Raw genomic sequence first — 22,247 nt, forward strand, 5'->3', positions numbered from 1 at the left:
CATTGTTGAAAACGGAAAGGAAATCACCCCAAACTCCTTGATAGGGCCACAGTAAGCACCCAGTAACATTTGCTGTATTTCCTCGATGGTCCCATTCTGTGTGTGTGTGCTTTGCCTAGTTCTCTGTTGTAATCATGTACTTCATGTCGTATCTCTGCTGTTATGTTACTTGATTTATTGTGATTAATACATTACCCTTGCTAATTATTTAGCTATTTTTAAAGTAGCGGTTATTTTCATTTTTAAAGGAAAATGGGTCTATTTTGGTTTTCATTTTCAATTGCTTGATTATTAATGTGACTGAAAATAAGAAATTTTCTATAATACTTCTTTGTTATCATAGTTTTACTTTTTTCAATGTCCTCAGTTGTGTGTTATAGCTTCCCAGAGTTTTCTCAGGTGGCATTCAAAAGTCAATGTAAGTGAGTTAGCATTTTTGTAGATCCTGTGGATGGGGTAAATATTAGAGGTAGAAAGAGAAAAACAAGAAAAGGATGAAAATCCCAAGGTGGATTCAGCTGGCTTTACAGCTCAAGGGTGAGATGTGTTTGTGAGGTTGCCACCATCAATCAAAATTACCCTGGGAAAACCATCCAATAAGCTTAGATGTAATTTCCCAACTGCTCCTTAGGCACTAATTGAACGCTATAAAGAAAGAAAGCGAATTTTGGCTAGATAGAGTAGTGGGACATGGTAGTGTAGTCCTGTAATCCTGGTGTCTGTGAGGTTCCTCACCTCCATAGCTAGGTCAAGGTTACCCTGGGCTACATGAATGTCTGTTTCAAAAAAGATGTGGATATGAATTTGTTGGTCAGTTTTGTTAGCTGTTTCTCTGTATCTTAGGGTGTTTTTTTTTTTTTAAAAACTATTAAAACCCACAAAGTTCCGAGTTTCTCGTTGTAGCTGTTTTACAGTGTATAGTCAGTCTGGCACTGTTAAGTGTGTCCCGTGACAGGAGGTTTGTGATTTGTCTTCTTAAGTCCACCATGATGACGAGGGAGCAGATACAGAAAGAGTATGATGCACTCGTTAAAAGCTCGGAAGATCTCCTCAGTGCGCTGCAGAAAAAGAAGCAGCAGGAGGAGGAGGCGGAGAGGCTGAGGCGCATCCAAGAGGAGATGGAAAAGGAAAGGAAGAGACGCGAAGAAGACGAACAGCGTCGGCGGAAGGAGGAGGAGGAGAGGCGGATGTAAGGCATTGGCATTGTTCTCACTAGAAGCTTACAGCATGAAGGATGATGGATGTTCTAAAACTGTATTGCTACTTTAATCAGACAATTATGCTTCCTTCCTCCCTCCCTCCCTCCCTCCCTCCCTCCCTCCCTCCCTCCCTCCCTCCCTCCCTTCCTTCCTTCCTTCCTTCCTTCCTTCCTTCCTTCCTTTCTTCCTTCCTTCCTTCCATCATTCTGAATTTTTTTGTGTCAGGGTTTCAGAGTATAGCCCAGGTTGGCCTGGAACTCTCATCCTCTTGCTACTATCTTCTGAGTGAGGGTTAAACTTACACATCAGCATGCCTGGTACCAATCAACCTAAGGTTAAAAAAAATTAAATGCTCGTTTTCTATAGTTATGTGGAGTGGTTCAGTATAAGTTGAATGTTCTTTTTTTTTTTTTTTCTGTTTTTTCTTTATTAACTCGAGTATTTCTTATTTACATTTCAAATGTTATTCCCTTTCCCGGTTTCCGGGCCAACATCCCCCCCCCACTCCCCTTCTATATGGGTGTTCCCCTCCCCATAGGCGTGCCCGGCCCAGTGGGGTCAGAAGCCATTCATAGACAGGTGGTCCTGAGTTGTGGTAAGAAAGCTTGCTAACCATGAGACTGAGAGCAAGCCAGCAAACAGTGGCTTCTACTTTGACTTCCTGCTTGAGTTCTTGCCCTGTCTTTCCTCCCCCCATTGCTGCCCTCCCCCCAACAATCACGTTCACTGGGAGTTCAGTCTTGGCAGGACCAAGGGCTTCCCCTTCCACTGGTGCTCTTACTAGGATATTCATTACTACCTATGAGGTTGGAGCCCAGGGTCAGTCCATGTATAGTCTTTGGGTAGTGGCTTAGTCCCTGGAAGCTCTGGTTGGTTGGCATTGTTGTTCATATGGGGTCTTGAGCCCCTTCAAGCTCTTGCAGTTCTTTCTCTGATTCCTTCAACGGGGGTCCTATTCTCAGTTCAGTGGTTTAATGATAGCATTCACCTATGTATTTGCTGTATTCTGGCTGTGTCTCTCAGGAGAGATCTACATCTGGTTTCTGTTGGCCTGCACTTCTTTGCTTCATCCATCTTGTCTAATTGGTGGCTGTATATGTATGGGCCACATGTGGGGAGGTTGAATGTTCTTAATCTGAAAATCTAAAAACTGTAAAAATTGAAAGTCTGAAATTTTTTATTACATCTCTCTCTCTGTCACTGTCTCTCTCTCTGTCTCTCTGTCTCTCTGTCTCTCTCTCTCTCTCTCTCTCTCTCTCTCTCTCTCTCTCTCTCTCTCTCTCTCTGTGTGCGTGTGTGTGTGTGTGTGTGTGTGTGTGTGTGTGTGTGTGTTACTTCATTGCCATGGTGTTATGTAGAAGTCAGATAGCACCTTGTGGGAGTTAGTTCTCTCCTGCTGTGTGGGTTTATGGGACTGAGAGTGTCAGGCCTGGTGGTAAGTGCCTTTACCCTCCTAGCCATCTATAGTCTAGCCATGTATAGTCTATGGGTAGTGGCTTAGTCCCTGGCCCTGAAGTCTGAAACTTTTAAAGTGAGCATACAAACTCGATTCATTCAGTCTTGCTTTATTCTATTCTTTGGTGTTTAGAGACGGCCTTGTAGCCCTGATCTAGGTTTTGATACATAAGCATATATGCATGAATACATACATATACACACACATACATACATAAGCATACATGCATGCATACATACATAAGCATACATGCATGCATACATATACTGTAGAGAGCTGCGACGTGCCGCGCCTCAAAGATGGCACTGGTTTCCGCCTTCCACCCTCCTAATGGTAAGCGCTCCTTGCAGTAAACAAGTCCTTATTTGGCTATGTCTGCCTGGCCTGCTAGCTTCCGCATAGTCACAGCCTAGCTACATGACCCACGTGGCTTGCTAGGACTGGCCAGTGCTAGCTATTTAAGTGTGGTGCAGGGCGTTCCCCGGGGGGAGAGAGTCAGAAGAGATACAGGTCAGAAGATTGTATCAAGGTTCCTGAGTAAAACTGCTTGAAGAAGATCTCCTGTGGTCATGTCTTCCTTGCTGGTCGAGGTTGGGCGCGGCAATATACAAACATGCAAAATACATATATAAGCATATATAAGCATACATGCCTAAGCATACATAAGCACACATGCATACATACATACATACATACATACATACATACATACACACAAACACACACGCACACACATGCACACAAAGACACACACACACATAATCTGAAGCCTGCTGCCTTCCACTCTGTGGCAGTCCTCTTTCCACTGCTTCTCCGTGCTATGTTTACAAGCATCAGCCACCTGCCTAGAAAATTCCCCGTTGCTCTAAAACATATTAATTGTGCATATTCCTGGTCATTTGATGCTAGTATACATGTATACTGCATTTGAGGTTCCCATCCATTGTTCTCTTCTCCCTATCTTTTCACCTGGCAAGCACTCTTCAGGGTCCCTGGAATCACTGTTCTGTTTTCAGGTTGACTTCTCTCTTTTCCTCAAGTTTCTCATGAGAGAGAACACATGGTTCTTGTGTTTCTTCTGAGTCTGGCTTATTTCACTTAACACAATGCCCTCGACTGTTATAGTAAATAAAAACAAAAAATTTCACCAACCCATGCTATTGCAGGCACTGTAGGGCCACATGGCATCTGTGGGGTACATTCATCTCAATCAGCAAAAGTCTCAACCGGACTCACCAAGTTTCCAATTTCCATCGCATGCTGTCTCTCTGGGCTCAGCAGCAGCTGCCCTTTTCTCTGCTGTGAACTCTGCTCCAATTCCCAGCGTCCTCTCTCTGTGGTTATAGTCACAGTTTCTGGTATCCCAGTAAAATCTAAATTCTAGACGCTTGTAATTTATCAATCAGATTTATATCAGTAAATTCTCACTCCACAAAATGTCCGCACAATAAACTCACAACCAATTGATAATGATACAAACTGCTCACCTAGATAGACAAATTGTCCTGTAGTAATTCATCCCTTAGGATTTTCATAGCTACCTGCGGCCATTTAGACCACACGAATCTAGGTCGTCCTTCTCTGCCTCCATCTTGGTTCTTCTTTCCTCCTTTTCTCCTTTTTCTCAAACTCTGTGCCCGCCTTACTTTTTCACTGTCCAATCACAGGGCTTGCCTTATCTGGTGCCTGCCCTCATCTGCATATAGACATCAATCCACACTCAACTTCTATCCGTTTTGCTGCAGACAGCAGGATTTCATTCTTCATCCATGGCCGTGCTCCTAGGCTGACTCTATATCCTAGTTATTGTGCATAAGTGTCTGTTAACACAGCTATGCAGATTGCCTTTTTGTACACCAACGTCATTTCCTTGGACTGTGACCTCATCATTACCAAGTTAGTCTAGCAGGACTCAGTGCTTCAGAAGATGATTGTGTTGGCTTTATTGTTTAGGGGAGTTAACCTTTATGTTATTTGAACCAAACTGATAATGTGTGTGGTCTGAGGTTAACATAGGTTCATCCTGCTTCTGTTCTCCGATGCTTGTTTATTTATGGCTTATCTATCTTCTGAAAGATTTCATAGTATGTTAAAACTCTGACGAGTTCTCTCCCCTTTTCTTAGGAAACTTGAGATGGAAGTGAAGAGAAAACAAGAAGAAGAGGAAAGGAAGAAGCGGGAAGATGATGAGAAGCGCATCCAGGTGTGTGTTTATTGGGCTGCATTTCTCTCGGATAGGGTCGGTCCTCTAAGCAATGAAAGCAGTGAATCAAAACCCTGGCTTGCCAGCTTAGATATCATTGATTTACCCCAGGGGCTAAAGGAGTGTGAGATGAGACTGAGGCTCCTGTCTGCAAGCCTATCATAGCATCAGTAACTGTGCCTTGATGTCCCCCAACCCCTTATGAGGTGGATCTCAAGTTGAGCTGGTCATTGGACTGCCTTTCCTTCAGGCTCTTCTCCATTTTTGCCCCTGAAGTTCTTTTAGACAGGAACAATTCTGGGTCAGAAATTTTAAGTGTGGGTTGGCAACCCCATTTCTCCACTTGAGGCCCTGTCTATCTACTGGAGGTGGACTCTGAGTTCCTTCTTTCCACTGTTGGGCATTTCATCTGGTTTCATTCGGAGTCGCTCATCCCAGGTCTTGGAGAATTTCTAGACGGTCCCCATCCTCCACCCAAAGAAGCTGCATATTTCCATTCGTTCTCCTGGCCCTCTGGGCGTCTCTCTTGTCTTCCCTCCCCTCCAATACCTGATTCTGTCCCCTTTTCCTCCAACCCTTCCCTCCCTCCCTCCCTCTGCCTCCCATGATTATTTTCTCCCCCTTCTAAGTGGGATTGAAGCATCCTCACTTGGACCTTTCTGCTTGTTACACTTCTTATGGTCTGTGGGTTGTATCCTAGGCCTTCTGTACTTTTTGGCTAATATCCAGTTATCAGTGAGAACACACCATGCATGTCCTTTTGGGTCTGGATTACCTCACTGGGAATATTTTCTAGGGCCATCTATTTGTCTTCAAAATTCATGATGCCCTTATTTTAAATAGCGGAACAGTAATCTATTGTGTGAATGAACCACATGTTCTGAATTTATTCTTTGGTTGAGGGACATCTGGGTTACTTCCAGTGTCTGGCTATTATGAAAAGACTGCTATAAACATAATGGAACATGTGCCCCTGTGGCATGGTGGGGCATCTTTTGGGTATATGCCCAGGAGTGGTACAGCTGGGTCTTCAGGAAGAACTATTTCCAATTTTTTGTGGAACTGGCAGATTGATTTATAGAGTGATTGTACCAGTTTGCAGTCCCACCAGCAATGTAGGAGTGTTCCTCTTTCTCCACATCCTCACCAGCATGTGCTGTCACCTGAGTTTTTGATTTTAGCCATTTTGATTGGTGTAAGGTGGAATCTCGGGGTCATTTTGATTTGCATTTCCCTGATGACTAAGAGAAATTCTTTAAGTGCTTCTCAGCCATCTGATATGCTTCTGTTGTGAATTCTCTCTTTAGCTCTATACTCCATTTTTTAATAATGTTATTCGGTTCTCTGGAGTCTTAACTTCTTGAGCTCTTTGTATATTTTGGACATTAGCCCTTTGTTGGATGTAGAGTTAGTGAAGATTTTTTTCCCAATCTGTAGGTTGCTAATTTTTCCTATTTTCAGTGTCTTGCAATACAGAAGCTGTTCAATTTCATGAGTTCCCATTTATCAATCCTTGATCTTAGAGCCTGAGCCATTGAAGTTCTGTTCAGGAAATTTCCCCTGTACCAATGAGTACAAGGTTCTTTCTTACTTTCTCTTCTATTAGATTCCGTGTATCTGTTTTTTTGTTGAGGTACTTGATCCACTTGGACTTGGGCTTTGTGCAAGGTGATAAATGTGGGTCTATTATCATTTTTCTATATACAGACCACCAGTTAGACTGGCCATTTATTGAAGATGCTTTCTTTTTTCCACTGTATAAGTTTTTGGTTTCTTTGTCAAAGATTAAGTGTTCATAAGTGTGTGGCTTCATTTCTGGGTCTTCAGTTCTATTCCATTGATCAACCTGTATGCCTCTATACCAATACTGCGTGGGATTTTTTGTTCGTTTGTTTGTTTTTTGTTTTTATCACTATTGCTCTATAGTGCTGCTTGAGGTCAGGCATGGTGATTCTCCCAGAAGCTCTTTTATTGTTGAGAATTATTTTCGCTACACGGAAGAAAACAAAGAAACCAATCATCTCAAAACAAACCCAAAAGAAGATAATCACACACACACACACACACACACACACACACACACACACACACACACAATACCACCTCCAACAACACAAATAATAGGAATCAACAATCACTGGTCTTTACTATCTCTCACATCAATGGACTCAATTCCCCAATAAAAAGACATAGGCTAACAGACTGGATACACAAGCAGGATTCATCATTTTGCTGCACACAAGAAACACACCTCAGTGACAAAGACAGACATTACACTGCGTCAGAATAAAAGGCTGGAAAAAAGCCTTTCCAAGCAAATGATCTCAAGAAACAAGCTGGAGTAGCTACAATAATATCCAATAAAATAGACTTCCAACTAAAAGTTATCAAAAGAGTTGAGGTAATAATTTTAAGATTGAGAAGCTCTGGCTAGTCGTGACTTTCTGTGCTGCAGGCTGAGGTAGAGGCACAGCTGGCAAGACAGCGGGAAGAGGAGTCCCAGCAGCAGGCGGTCCTGGCACAGGAGTGCAGGGACAGGGAGTTGGCCCTGCGCATCGCCCAGAACGAGTCGGAGCTCATCAGTGATGAGGCTCAGGGTGACACGGCACTCCGAAGGTACTGGGCTCTGGGTTGCACCCTGTCCTGGGCTTCCTTAAGCATCCTGCTTGTTTCTATTTGAAAAGGACTAGGAGAGAGTCTTACTTTTCAGGTTTTGACATATTTGATGTAAAACTATTTAAAGTTAGTTGAACTTACTTTTGTATTTGAAAAATAAAAAATAATTTCCATTTAGTTTTTGAACTGTTAAAACATAAACCCCACATTTTCAGTAATGGTTGTTCCGCTAAGAGTAAAACTCAGCTTTATTTCTGAAGTTGCTTAATGGTATTGCATAATGGATAGAAACATAGTTTCTAAATACTTGTTAAACACTGATATAGTGATACTCGAGTCTGTTTTTCTAATGAAAGTTTGAAGCAACACACACTATATTTTTTAAATTGCATTTTTTATTTACATTTTAAATGTTATCACATTTCTTGGTTTCCCCTCCAGAAACCCACTGTCCCACCCCCCTGCTTCTATGAAGGTGCTCCCTCACCCACCCACTCCCTCCCTCCTACCTCTCTGCCCTCTTAAGACAGTGAGATGTGGTTACCTGCCTGTCCTTTAGAATAAGAATGATTCTTTTTCAAGAAGGAAAGCCAGTCTTACTGAAATGTTCTGGTTCCTTAGACTTTGAATTATGTCTAGATAGTATGGTAGAGTTTGGAGGAGCATGGAAGTTCTTAATATTTTGCATCAAGTTTTGAAAAAGTCAGTATTTATCATCTAAGGATTTTTAGAATATATAAACAGTTATTTTGATTATTCATTTAAAATGGCAAAACAGATTTGTGAGAGGTATATGCTTTCTATATATTGAGAAGTGAGCATAGACATGAAATTTTGGTTTTCAGTGTCCAGAGTATATTAAATTATAACCACTAGATGGGGCTGTTTGCTTGTAAAAGGAAGCAGCAATGCCATTCCGAGGTCAGATTTTATTTAGCTGCAAGGATGGTTTTTGTTCCTTTGTCATCACAAGTTTTTCCAGCATGTGATTATTTTGAAGAGCTCTGGAGTCTGCACTGTATATGAAGGTATATGGTGCTACAAATGATCTGGCTTGGACTGGATGTACGAAAGTGGCTGTAATAGTTACATAAATGTTGTATGTGAGAAATACACGGCTTCTGCTGTACTAAACATTTCTGAGTTACTTTTTCAGCTCAAGTTCCTGCCCAGCAAGTTCTAAGTAAGACTTTTTTGCAGACATATAGTATGTTTTCAAATATTATCTTAATCCGTTACACATGATCCTTGATGCGAACTGCTAACTTCAAATTGCATGAAATTATAGGTACATCAGATTTATGTTAACCCCAAATCTCACAGCATACGAGTGCCTGGATTTTCTAATCTTAATATATTTTCTCTTTAATTTTTCTTAATTCTCTTGATTCACTATTTTGCAATCTTTCCAATGAATTTAAAAGCACATTAAAGTCTTAATGATCTTCCATCGATTCCGGATAACTTGTCTTTTTAAATCAACAAGTAATTAGAATAAAAATTCACACAGTTGAGATTTTGACGATTCAGAGTTGGTGGTGATGTTAACCAAAACATATTCTTTTCACAGAACTAATGGAACCAGACCCCAAATGACACCGTATGTCATTTCTCTTTGTCTCTTTAAAGATTGATTTTATTTTTGAGAAGTATTTCCTGAATGGGAGTAAATTTTAAATTGCTTTGTTTTGCCAAAGATGATATTATAGTTTCCCACCTTTTCCCTTGCCTCAGGGAAGTGTTCAGTGCTTAGCCATAGCAGCCATGACTTGCTCTCCTTTTCTGTGTTGTTGTTTCAACTTTAATAACAGCTTGTTTTATGTATTTTAAATTCACATCTTCATAGCAGGAGTGGGAGAATAGATACGTATAAGTAAAGTACTTAGTTTCCAGTGTATGCTATGATTAATTCTACTAATATGTGAAATGGGTCTTTACCGGAAGTTTACATGTAATGTTTCTTTCATTACCAGTCTCCCCGCAGAGAGAGGATTTTAGGAACTCTGGGAAAATAAGAGAACATATTGTATACATGTATGAAATATTTAGAGATATTTATATAGCCTGAAATCTACCTGAATTTCTATAGCATTAAGCTAGTTTTCGACTGTATTAGACTTCAGCATCAAGAGCTGGTGTTTCATAAACAAGGTGGACATTCTCAATGAGGCATTAATTGTGGTGCTTGCACGGTTGCTGTAGAAGGCAGGACCCAGTAATTGGATGTTTCTGCTTACATAGAGGCTCACCATGAACACCATGGCTAGAGATGCAAACTGTTTGGAGAATGTGGTCTCATGAGCTGAATACCACAGCATCATGCACAGTTGACACAAGAGTGTCAGACAAAACAAAGTGTCTCTTCTCAGTTGCACAATGTTTGCATCTGCATAAAGATTATGTATTGAAAAAGAAAAATTGTGCATTAAATCTTTGCAAAGTATGTTATTAACATGTAAAACGATTTACATGTAAAATGTATTTGGGTGTTTCCTTCACTTGGTGTCTCCTCTGGCAAACATGTTGATCTTGTGGGTCAGAGGAGAGGTCAGTTCCTGTTTAGGACACCTGTGGTGTCCAACACCTCAACAGGCACGAGGAATGCAAGCTCCCTGCATTGCTATTACCTCAGCACCAACAGGAAACTCAGCAGAGTTGCTGAGTGGGCACTCTTTACCCTCCATTGGAACAACTACTTCAGAGTTGCCGTTTGAGTTTGTTAAACAAACGCTGCAATCGATGTGTAAGGTGAAATTGCAGGTGGCTCAGCAAAACCAGAGGATGAAAGCACCTGGAGGCAGGGACCAGTCGGGCTCAGTGAATAATCTGGTGTAGCGTTGGTGAGGGTCAGGGAGGAGGGGACCTTGGTAGAGGTTGTCTCCTGGTACTGAAGCATTAGGGAGAAACCCCTGTATAATCGTCAGACCAATGATCAACAGCCTTGAAAGGCTATTTAACTCATTGGGAACCTGCTGTCAGTAAACAGAAGACATTTTAGGAGAAAAAGGGATGGTAATAACAGAAACTTTAAGGCTGGGTGACGATTTAAATTTTTAAAATTTATTTTAAAATTTAAAGTAGTATAGTTTAAAAATTGTACCATTAGAAAGCTGCAAAACTCTGATAAACAGATAGTACTAGGAGGGATTGAGGGTATACTGCCGAAAAGACAAGTCTGTTAGGTTACATCTGCGTAGTTTGTCGTGTGGACCTTGTCTTCACTGGTGAGCGTCTGCAAGGATAGCTTCTTCTGCTGTCCTTGCCTGGACAGCCCCCAGCAACAGTGTTGTCAGTGTCTGACACATACAAGGAATCAATATGTATGTACTACATACACATCAATAATATATTGGAATGTAAACCCCCGCCCCTCAGTCAGAGTTCCAGTCGCTGCAGGCACCCAGAAAACTGTACCACAGCCGACATATCCATCCTTTTAACTCGTGATTTGTTTTTAAAACACTGATTCAAAAGATTTGTGGTTACTAGCGTTGAATGAATAGAACATACATGAAAGTGATTAATTGTGATGGGGGGGGGGGAGAGCAAAGGACAGGGATGGAGTGAAATAAAAAGGTGTTGATTTCTTGAGCCCAGTGAAACTGTCCTTCCATTTCGTGGAGGCTGAGACATGACAGTCTCCTGAGTAACTGAAGAATGGGCAGCTTTTACTTTTCAAGCTCAGATTATGTCAGGCATTTCATATAACAAGTGCCTGTGCTAATTTTCTTCTTTTATTGTTAAAATATGTGCTTTGGTTGGAAACTGAGGATCTTTAGCATGTTATCTGAGCATATCAGCTTGGTTTACCACCATGAAGTTTCATCTCACTGATGTGCTAAGCATGTTCGTGCAAAGACCCTTGTACAGCATCTGTATCCTGCCAAGCTTCCTGTGTGCATTTAAAGTGTGCTATTTATAGTCTGCACATAAAAAATACCACTGAAGCATGGCCTTCATGGAAGTTTTATCAGAGAGTTTTTACCCAGTGAGAGAGATGTGCTCAGATAGCCTGAAACTCAAAGACCTCACATGTTTTATGGACAGAGTTACTGAAAAGCATGTCACTAATGGATCCTTCACAAAGTAAAATGATTTTGAATAGGTATACTATTGATAATAGTGAGATTAATTATATTTTCATATCTTTTAAGCAATGTTTGTGATGTGCCTTATATGTAATTGTGTCGTATTATCATTTTTTTTTCTTGTAGGGAACAAATGGCCAAAGAAATGTCAGACATTTTGAGTAGGTTAGTGCAGCGTGATTGCAGAAATAAGTATTTATTACAGAATCCTATTTTCAAATTCCTTTTGATGATTTGGACTAGAACCTGTTGTGTGAATGGCTCACTCTCTTTTCATGTAACCTTTCTGTATGAGAAATGCTAACGTAATACAGAAAGAAGCCACGCTCTTCTAATCCCTGTTTCTCACTGAGGACACAGCCGGTGTCTGGATGAGGAAGCTCTTCACTGTGCTGGGCTGTGCTCCTCAGTCTCATCCAGATGGAATGAGTACTTGGAAACTCCCTGGGGATGGGAGCGCCACCTCTAGTTTGGGGGCCGCTGTGCCTCGCTGAGGGTGAAGTAGACTAACTGGGATGTGGAACATGAACACTAGTTTACAATCCCCTGGTGCAAATGAACCTCCAGAGAACCTTCTGGTGGGTTTTGGTTATGAGCCTTTAGTGACCGAGCCATGTCTCCAGCCTTAGTCTATAATTTTTAGAAGCGGCTTTGAATCAATAATATTTTGACAATTTTAAAGTTACAACATGCCGTCAGTGGGTCTTAAAAACCAAGTAATCTCTATTACTATTTTAATGTATTGTTTGCATGATTGTCTTTATGATAAGGTTAATCAGTAGATTATTTTGTTTTACTTTATTACTTTTACTATTTTAATGACACAGATATGGGAAGAACATCTACCTTCATTGAGTTCATCTACTACTTCTAACTCCAAATACATGTTCTAGCAGGCTTAGTAATATGAATGAAAAGATAGTGTTGTTATATTCACATTTAATGCAAAAATAATTTGAAATCAGTTTTACCTTTAGAACTTATCAAAGCATCACAGACACACAGACATACAGACACACAGACACACACACACACACACACACACACACCACATCCCACATACACACACATTCTACATATCTTTCATATATTTGACTATCAAACTATATATTATATAAATTGGTTTTCTCTTTCAAACCAGAACAGAAAAACTCATAATGATTTTCAGTTACTGTCCTAGAAAACAGTTTTAAAAGAGTAGGGAGAAGAGTGATTTTTTTCCCAGCTACTTTATTGAATATTCATTATTTATTTTATGGAAAAGAGTGTTTCCATATGCATTTAAACTAATGTATTGGTAAGGATGCCTTGTAGACACATAGCAGACTCTCTCGACAGACTTTACTGTGCATCCTCACTATACATGTGTGTGTTCCACAAGGACACTTTCACTCAGCCCTCTACTGAGAATATTTCTGCCACATCCCATCCAGGCTTTTATTTGCCTTTCCCTCCCGTTAATCCTTGTTCCTGCTGACAGTTAAACTTCTACTTTCATTTCATAGATTCACACGTGATTTTATGTATCTACATAAAATCTAGAAGTCAAAAATAAGAGAAGACATGACACTTGTCTTTCTGAGGCTGACTTAATTTGATTAATATTATTATTTCCAGTTATATGCGTTTTCCTGCAAATGCTGACGTAACTTTGTTCTACTGATGGGCGTCTAAGTTTGCTCTGTAGCCTATAGTTGACTCTTTGAGCTAAGCAGTTGGGAAGGAAAAGCCATATGCCAATCCACCAATTATGTAACTTGGTAATGCAGATTCTGCAGTAAAATGATGTTAACCATAAAATGCAGAAAGGATTAAGTAGCTACTTATTATTCATCAGTCGTTATATTACGGTCAGCATGTCAAAGAGTTTTAAGTATGTAGTGTGAAATATACCATTTCCCACCCACAACTCACACATAGGCCTTTAAAAGAGGCTAAGATACCTTATTTACTTCATTTTGGGTTTAATGTTGAAAATGTAATTGCTGTCACCTCAGGATAAGGTGATGTATTTCCTTTCTTAAAATGTTTTTCTTTTGTTGAAATATATTTTTTCCAAATAATATATCCTGATTATGGTTTTCTCTTCTTCACTTCTCCCAGTCCTTCCCTCCCTCTCTCCCTCTCTCCCTCCCTTCCTCCCTCCCTCCCTCCCATCTGGGTCCTTTCTGTCTCTCATTCAAAAGCATACAGGTTCCTAAGGGATAGTAATAAAATAAGATATGATGTAATATAATAAGGCAAATACAAACATATCAAATAGGATAAAACAAATAATCAGAAGGAAAAGAACCCAAGAAAAGCACATGAAGGACCATGTATTTTCAAATATGCTTTTTCAAGAATGTTAGTTATATAAAGTGTCTCTATCTTAGCCATTTGCTGGGTTTGCTATTCTTTCAAAATATAAAAGGACGAGAGGCTACACACTTGTTCTCAGGTAGCTTCCCTTCATTAACTTTTTAAGAGAAAGGTTTTCCAGGTAGAAAATGGTGGAGGTGGGGTGGGGGTTTACTTGTTTGATACCCAAGAGGTAGGGTTTTAGACTTTCAGTGTTTATTTACCACAACATCTGTGTTCTTGTTTTTCCCCGTATTTTGAAATCTGATGTATTTAACCTCTTTCTTTGTCACATTGGAATTAAAATAAATCATGAAACTTGATTCTGAATGCCTGCCTCATGACCACTAAACATTTCTTGTTTAAATATGTGATTTTTGATTACAGAGGTCCTGCTGTACAAGCTACCAAGGCTGCTGCTGGTACCAAGAAACACGATCTCAGTAAATGGAAATACGCAGAACTTCGCGATACAATCAACACTTCCTGTGGTGAGTGCATGGAGAAGAAGCAGGAGGGAGGAGACCATACCAATAACCATTAAGATAACTACCGAGACTGGGGTGGTGTGTGTGCGTGCACATGTGTGTGTATGTGTGTGTATATATGCCTATGTATACAAAGTACCTAAACCAGCATGGTTGTTATTCTTTGTTCTCTTGAAAATGAAGACATGATTCAGTCACAGAATCAAAAGAAGGACATGTATTTCAGTTTCTTTTCTATTGCTGTGATAGAATACCCTGATGAAAAGGATGTTAGGGGAGAAAGGGTTTATGGTAGCTCATAAGTCAAGGTGACACTCTATCATAATGGAAGAAGGAGGCTAATGCGGTTGGTCATATCACATCCACCATCAAGAGCAGAAAGGAAAATACATGCACTGTACTTACCTTGCTTTTCCACACTCCCAGTCCAAACCCACCGTTGGCTGGGCCTTCTCACCCTAACTAATACGGACAGTCAACCTCTCACAGATACATTCCCAGACACTAGCCTGGTCTAGACAGTGCCTCACTGAGACTCTTTCCAGGCGATTCTAGGTTGCATCAGGTGGACAATTAGAACTAAACACCACAGCTCTATTATTGAATGCATGTACTGTGCCCATTTCTTACCCAGCTCACAGAAGGACTAAATAACTCAGGTTGTATTAATGACTGACTCTTCTAATGCTAATTATAATGGTTAAATACTTGAACATCTGTATCTTTTCTTCTGTGAATCCAGAGTAATAAATAACAATGTAACCAGTTTTTTAACAAAGGTTTATTTACTTATGTATGTGAGCACACTGTAGCTGTCGCCAGTCACACCAGAAGAGGGCATCGGATCCCAACCACCATGTGGTTGCTGGGAATTGAACTCAGGACCTCTGGAAGAGCAGTCAGTGCTCTTAACCACTGAGCCATCTCTCTAGCCCCATAACCAATTTTTAAATTGTTTTCCCCCCAGCAGTATGAGGCACAACACCCAGGGTCTCATGGCTAGTTAGGGTCTTGTGTAAACACGCTGTTTAACGTTCAGGACACTGCCTAGTAGTGGAAGCATCCTAGTTGGTCAGAGCTCTCAATATGTTCTTGCCTCGCTGAGTAGGCATATTATAAATGTGAAAAAATGGTGCTTGTGCATGAGTGTATTGTCTTCTTTTAAAAAAGCCTTTCTGATTCAGTTTCTTCATACATAAAATACCTGTTTAGTCTAGAGTTCTTGAGTAACCAACGCTCTGGGGTAGTAATCTGTGAGTGATAAACTGTACATGAGAAAGACCACGAAGCACTCATCTTATCTCATTTTGTCCTATAAACCAAAACCCAACAACCCTTTATGTACACCCTGTTTATGCCATCGACTAGTAATTTCAGATGAATAATTTAGAATGTGAATTTTTCTTTCTGTGTAATCAACAGACATTGAGCTCCTGGCAGCTTGCAGAGAAGAATTTCACAGGAGACTAAAAGTGTATCATGCTTGGAAATCCAAGAACAAGAAGAGAAATACTGAAACAGAGCAGCGTGCTCCCAAGTCTGTTACTGATTATGGTAAAAACAAATCTGTACTTTTCACTGTTCTTAGTACACATAAATGCACGTAGCTATACATAATTTTTGAGTAAAATAGTCAACATAAAGTTCTCTGATTGTGATCTAGTGACATGATACAATCATTACCTGTCATATAGAGCATTTTCCATGGAATAGATCTTTAAAGCCATGTGTCAAGATCCATTGAATTTACTTGTTATAGTGGAGTCTAAAGGTAAGAATCTTCTTGTCTTTGTTGATATTGTACAATACTAAGTGTATAGTCACACACACACACACACACACGTATTATATGAGGACAGCTGGCTTATACTGGGTCCAGTGCTTGCTTGGCATGTGCTGATTTCAGCATTTCAAAAAAGTCCAAGTACAAACAAAAAACAAAAACAAAAAAAATCCAAAACAAACAAACAAAAAGGGTTACACATCAAATGTAAAGGTTACTGTGATTGGTTCACTCTGTATACTCATGAGCTTACATATGAGTATTTTTATATAGCTCAAAAGGATTTTATTTTTATCTTCTAAAATTTTCCTTATTTTGAAATTTAATCTAGGTCAGTTTTTAGAGTAGTTCCCCAAATAACCAAATATACTTATATTTTTAATATGTAGGTGTACATCCCCTCTGGTGTATTCTGGAATGGGATCATAGCCTAGAAAAAGAAAGGATTTGATTCCTGTGTTCTCCATCACCATGTCATTGTCCTACTTAAAAAAGGTTCACTGCAAATGCTACTTTATAATACTGTCGAGCTTTGCCCAGATGCAGAAACCACGTACACCAGGAAGTGGGACAGGACAGACTCATTAGAGCTGGGTAGACTGTCACATTGGCTCCGGTGGCCTGCAGTATGAGCTAGATTTTCAGTTCTTTGAAAAGATTTATTTTTAACATGTGTATGTGTACTTTGTTTGGCTGTATCTCTGCCCTACATGTGTGCAGGCCAGAAGAAGGCATTGGATCCCCTGGAACTGGAGTTACAGAGGTTGTTAGCTGCTCTGCGTGGGCATTGGACCTGGGTCTGCTGAGAGATCAGCCAGTGCTCAGACCCACTGAGCAATCTCTTAGATCCAGCTTTTTAAAATTTAAAGCACCACTGGAATTTCATTGGATCCCTTGGTACTTTTAAACCATCATAATTTTTCTTAATTCAGATTAGATCAAGGTGACAGCCAGTGTCATATGTTCTCAACACATGGACGTGTAGTTTACCAATGCATCGAGTCTGAGTTCTTGAATGTAGTTTTAAATTCTCACTACTTCCCAAGGAAATAAAAGCAATATGTGATGAAATTCAGCTGAATGGCAGGGACTCAGTGTTTCTCAGTTGTCGCAGAGTTGATTAAGAGCAATAAGGAAGACAGTGAAGGTGATGCTAGTTGATTTTAGGTGAATTCTAAGTTGATGAGGGATTGGGTCAACTATAGCTGAGAGACAGTAGGATTTGAAAGGTGGAAGCCCCAACCTTTTACCTGCGTACTTAAAATGGCAGTAAGTTTCATTGTTAGATATTAAGTTTTTGCCAGAAACCATGTTCGTTTTGTATATAAGCAAACTACCAAGGACATACAAGGAAAACAGTGGGCTCTTCCTTTTAGCTGTCACCTGAGCTGTAAATGTTCTATAATTACCTTTACCATGACAGATCTTCATTGAGTTGTAAAATTCACACATCTAAATGAGTACATCACAAATGGAGGGGACTTACAAATATTTCACATAGTTTTAATTCAAACTTTGCTACTTAAAAGAAAAAAAACTACTTTTGTCCCCAACTGAAGCAAATGACAACTTCCTGCCGTTAAGTACAGTATTGTGTCAGGGAGATTTCCTAAGGGTTCTGTCCAGCAGTAAAAATGTTAGAAATTTTATGCAAATATAATCAGTTTGTCAACCTTAGATAATTCGATTATGAGGCATTTTTGGGCTAAAAATCTACTTCTGCCTGTGAAGTATTTATCCTGCTTTTCTCTGTGTATTTTTCTCATATAAAATTCGGTCTGACACAGGAATGTGCTTGAGAGGAGGGGGGAAGGGCATCTGGAACCTTCCTAGGTCAATGACGAAAGTCCGTGCTGTGTAGTCATTATATTTAGAAGAATTAGGATTCGTTTGAAACCATGAAACGAGGACACTGTGATTCACAAAAATAAAACCTGATGTCATGGAGTACAAGGGTAATAGCTGATAAACTATGGTAAATTTGTATAGTGATGAAGAAGAAGCATCCCCCTTACGAATAACAGTAGTCCCCTTCCTGACCTGAGTCACTGAGTGTGCTCTCATCTCATTTATCCCAAAAGAGAGTTCCACAAATCTCTTTGGACCCTTGTAAATTGCTCAGTGAATATTTGTAATTGTTTCAAACTATGATTTTGGAACTCACTTAATTCAAGTTCTTTAGAACTGGCACAAGTTTAAGATTTAAGCAATTTGACGAGATTAGAATATATTGACTGTGTAAACACTGTACTGTTCATTACCATCAGTTAAATTCTTATGTCCCAAAACTATAAAGGAAGTATAATTTTTAAATTTTGGTACTCTTCACCTGCGCCTCAAACAGAATTTCCTAAAATGTCATTAATCAAAGTAGGTTCCCCCTCTCTTTCTTCATTTCTTTCTTTCTCCCATGCTTTCTAAAAAATCATTTTTAAAATCAGAGCACCATTTACTATAGACAGTTCTTTGAGCTCTTTGGTGTAGATGAGTGTTTGCATGTTGGTCACCACCTCCATTGATGGGATGGATTTATTAATTAGGAAAGTGCTCATTTAACAGCTTTGGAATTTTTATATCTTCTTCACCATACAATATTTGTTCACAGATTTTGCACCATTTTTGAACAATTCACGTAAGTCAATGGGTGGTCACTCATGCGCTAACTGGAAGAGGGTTAAAAAACTTCCTGGAGTACTAACTTTCTGTCAAACACTGTTTTGCTACGTTGTAAGTGGAGTTATAGAACACTAAAGACGCCCATCTATACTAAAATATATTTTAACTTGAAATATGATACATTTTCTCAGATTAATTAAAAAAATGTATGTAAAATGAAGATTGACCACACGATGGCGTCACCTGTCACATTTCACCCATTTAAAACTGGCTGTGCACACTTCTTACTGTAGCAAAATGCTGTCTTCATTTCCTAGCTGACCTAGAAGAAAGACTAACTCTTAGCTGCTGATCGCAGAGGCTGTGTTGAGAGGGTACCTGTGTTTCTGTCCATGGGGATTTGAGTTCAGTGTAGTAATATGCACACATCTAATAAAGACCCCTGCTAGGGGAGAGGGAGGTAATGCCCAGTGATGCACATTCCTTCCATACCTTGGAAACTTTAGGTCGCCTTTCCCTGTGGTACTAAGTTCCTAGAATGAGTGGAGCAGTTTGCTAGCAGGGATGTTGTTGGAAAGAGCTAAGAACTTCAGTTAATTTTGCCAGTTTGTTGGGCCTGATTTTTCCAGGTGCTTCTTATAATTTGTATTTTTGTTCTGTTGTCTGAGGCATCGCCTCACGGTGTAGCTATCCCAGACTCTCCTCCAAGTCTCAGTGCTCGGCCTTGGCCTTCCAGGTGCTAGGGTGTGTTTCTGGAGCCCTGCCTTTTAAAGGGGACATGATTGGATGAAGGCAGATTGACAAGATTATTATCAATATTTTAATGTCTGCTTTAAAAAAAAAACTTAACTGAAGTGTTTAGTTCTTTTCAAGAAAATCCCAGTTCTCGTATTACTAGAAAAGGCTATTAAAAAGTTTGGTTTCTTAATTTTACTCAGTGTGTTAACTTTAGGAGGCAGATATTTTAAAAAATAAGCTAGTGAATAGAGTCTGTTAGTGCCCTAATAAATTTCCAGCCACCCATTCACCATCCCGAAGTGTTGGTTCTTTTAAAATATTTATCCATCTACCCATCCACCCACCCATCCATCCATCCACCCACCCACCCACCCATCCATCCATCCATCCATCCATCCATCCATCCATCCATCCATCCATCCATAATCCCTCCATCCAGAGGTAGGGTCTCACTCCTGGCTGGCTTGGAATTCACCTGTAAGCCAGCTGGTTTTAAACTTCAGGTGTGATCACTGAGTTGCCAAGTGGAGGGGAGGGAACAGGAGCAAGAGAACAAACCTATCTCTGTTTCTGTGCGGCTCCTAACCTCACTAACAAGACTGGCCCTCGCTCGTTCTTTCATAGACATGGGTAGTTTCCTTAAGTGTGTGTTGCTTTCTCTGAGTAAATAAATCTAACCTTCCAAAAGCGGCTGATGTTTCTTGAGGGTGTAAGCTAGAGTAGGAGTATTTTCATCCTTTTGGTGTTTCTGAAAGTTCCTTGGAAAGCCACGTGCCGTGCGTGGTTTTATGTAGTGGGTGCGCTTTCATTGATGTTCTTTGATTTTCATATCAAGGTTCTCGGAACTGCGGTAAATTGTTGTTCCACTTTCAAAGCTAAGAATGTAAAGCATACAAACAGCCTCGCCTGCCCAGGGTATAAAGTCATTACTCCAGAGACGTGCTTACATTTGCACATAAAATAAGAGCCCAGTCATTCAGTACCGAATCGGGCAAGGTTTAGGACAAGCAGAAAAGGAAGAATTATTTCTTCCTGTTGATAAGGAAGCCCGTATACTATATCCACTTATTTCTGTGGGTTTTCTGTCAAGAGAAATCTCATTTTGCTGTAATATTTTTGAGGAAAGGGTTATTCTTACTGATATATGTAGGGTTTTGGGGGGCAACTTTCTCTAAATCTGTACTATTTGGCCTTAAAAAACCCCAAAGTCGGTAAAATGGGAAAAATTTGAATGGACTTCTCTTTGGTGGAAGATATAATTAAATGAACAAATCTAATTTGAAAATTACTATTTATTCAGTTTTAAGTAGTCATATGTAAGTTATTCTTCAACTTTTACCTGAAATCCTTGTAGGGTAATAGTTCTAGACTACTTGCCTGCTGTGTCAGTTAATTTGGGGTTACTGTTAAGTCGTTTGTGGGGATCTGGTAAAGGCTTTGTTGCCAGTGGTGGTGGCGGTTGTGGCGGTGGTGGTGATGGTGGTGGTGGTGGCAATGGGGGGCACCCATGTGTGTACCATACTTCTGTATATGCACAAAGCCTGAGCATGTGTACTGTGCCTGTGCACAATGCTTTGTGTACAGTGAATACACAATGCATGAATATGTGTGTGTGTACTATGCATGTGCAAAATGCTTAAATGTGTGTGCATAATGCTTGAGTGTGCTTGTATGTGTCCATTCATATAAAATGTGCTTGAGCATGTGTGTACTATGCATGTGTGCAATACTTGAGACCGTGTGTGTGTATGTGTGTGTATGTGTGTGTGTGTGCACATGTGTAACCATGTGTGTGCACAGTGCTTGAGAGTGTGTGTGTGCATGTTCCCATGCCTGTCTTTGTGTGTTTATTTACAATATGAGTACATGAGCACAATAATAGTGTGTGTGTGTATGCGCGTGTGCACTGTGCATGTGCACGGTGCTTGGATGTGTATATGCATGCACATGCATAGAACCAAGAAACATCTTTTGTCAAAGACAGGTCTAAGAAATCCCACTCTGAATTGGACTCCTTAACAGGCAACTAGTACTAACATTTTAAATCATCTCGTAGGAGCCTCTGTTCTCCCCCTCCCCTCTATAAAAGTCCTGGTGTATTTTAGAAACGATGTCTGTTTTCTTTCCCGTGGGTGGCTGGTGTAACGTTGCCTGTTCTGTGTAATAGCTCAGCAGAACCCCGCGGCTCAGCTCCCTGCCAGGCAGCAGGAGATTGAGATGAACCGACAGCAGCGTTTCTTCCGCATCCCCTTCATCCGCCCCGCGGACCAGTACAAAGACCCACAGAACAAGAAGAAGGGCTGGTGGTACGCCCATTTTGACGGACCATGGATTGCCCGGCAGATGGAGCTGCACCCTGACAAGCCGCCCATCCTTCTTGTAGCTGGTGTGTATAGTTCACAGGGGAGAAATAGTCAAATGAAAAAGAAGAGTAAATCCTTGGATGAAACAGTCTAATATATAACGTAATAAGTCAGTCATTGCATTTCAGAATTGAATGACTGAGCTTTGCAATCCAGTCTCATCTTCAGTTAAAGGAAGATTAACTGATTTACAGAGCAAAAATTTTTTTATGCCTGTTCAGAGAGCATAAAAAAAGGTCTGTCCTAAGAAACTTGTCTTTGGTGCTAAGTTCTAAGTTTTGCATTAGCTTTGAGGGCACACAGCATTCATATTAACCCTGATGATTTCTTTGGTCATTGGTGGGGTTTATTTTAAGA

The 22,247-nt window shown here is 40.2% G+C and overlaps 1 protein-coding gene across 4 annotated transcripts in view; it reads left to right on the forward strand.

The window, feature by feature from the left end:
* Myo6 (myosin VI) overlaps positions 1–22,247 on the forward strand; it is a 152,178-nt gene that overhangs the window by 125,629 nt on the left and 4,302 nt on the right. The window contains exons 26-35 of one of the 4 annotated variants that reach the window (XM_087562213.1): positions 981–1,189; positions 4,780–4,858; positions 7,314–7,474; positions 8,631–8,657; positions 9,045–9,074; positions 11,689–11,727; positions 14,290–14,393; positions 15,813–15,944; positions 18,779–18,805; positions 21,695–21,913. In XM_087562213.1, coding sequence (XP_087418339.1) covers positions 981–1,189; positions 4,780–4,858; positions 7,314–7,474; positions 8,631–8,657; positions 9,045–9,074; positions 11,689–11,727; positions 14,290–14,393; positions 15,813–15,944; positions 18,779–18,805; positions 21,695–21,913 — 1,027 coding nt within the window. 4 annotated transcript variants of the gene reach the window in all.

Source organism: Rattus norvegicus, chromosome 8 (genome assembly GCF_021556685.1).
Source record: "Rattus norvegicus strain SHRSP/BbbUtx chromosome 8, alternate assembly SHRSP_T2T, whole genome shotgun sequence".
Taxonomy (NCBI): Eukaryota; Metazoa; Chordata; class Mammalia; order Rodentia; family Muridae; genus Rattus; species Rattus norvegicus.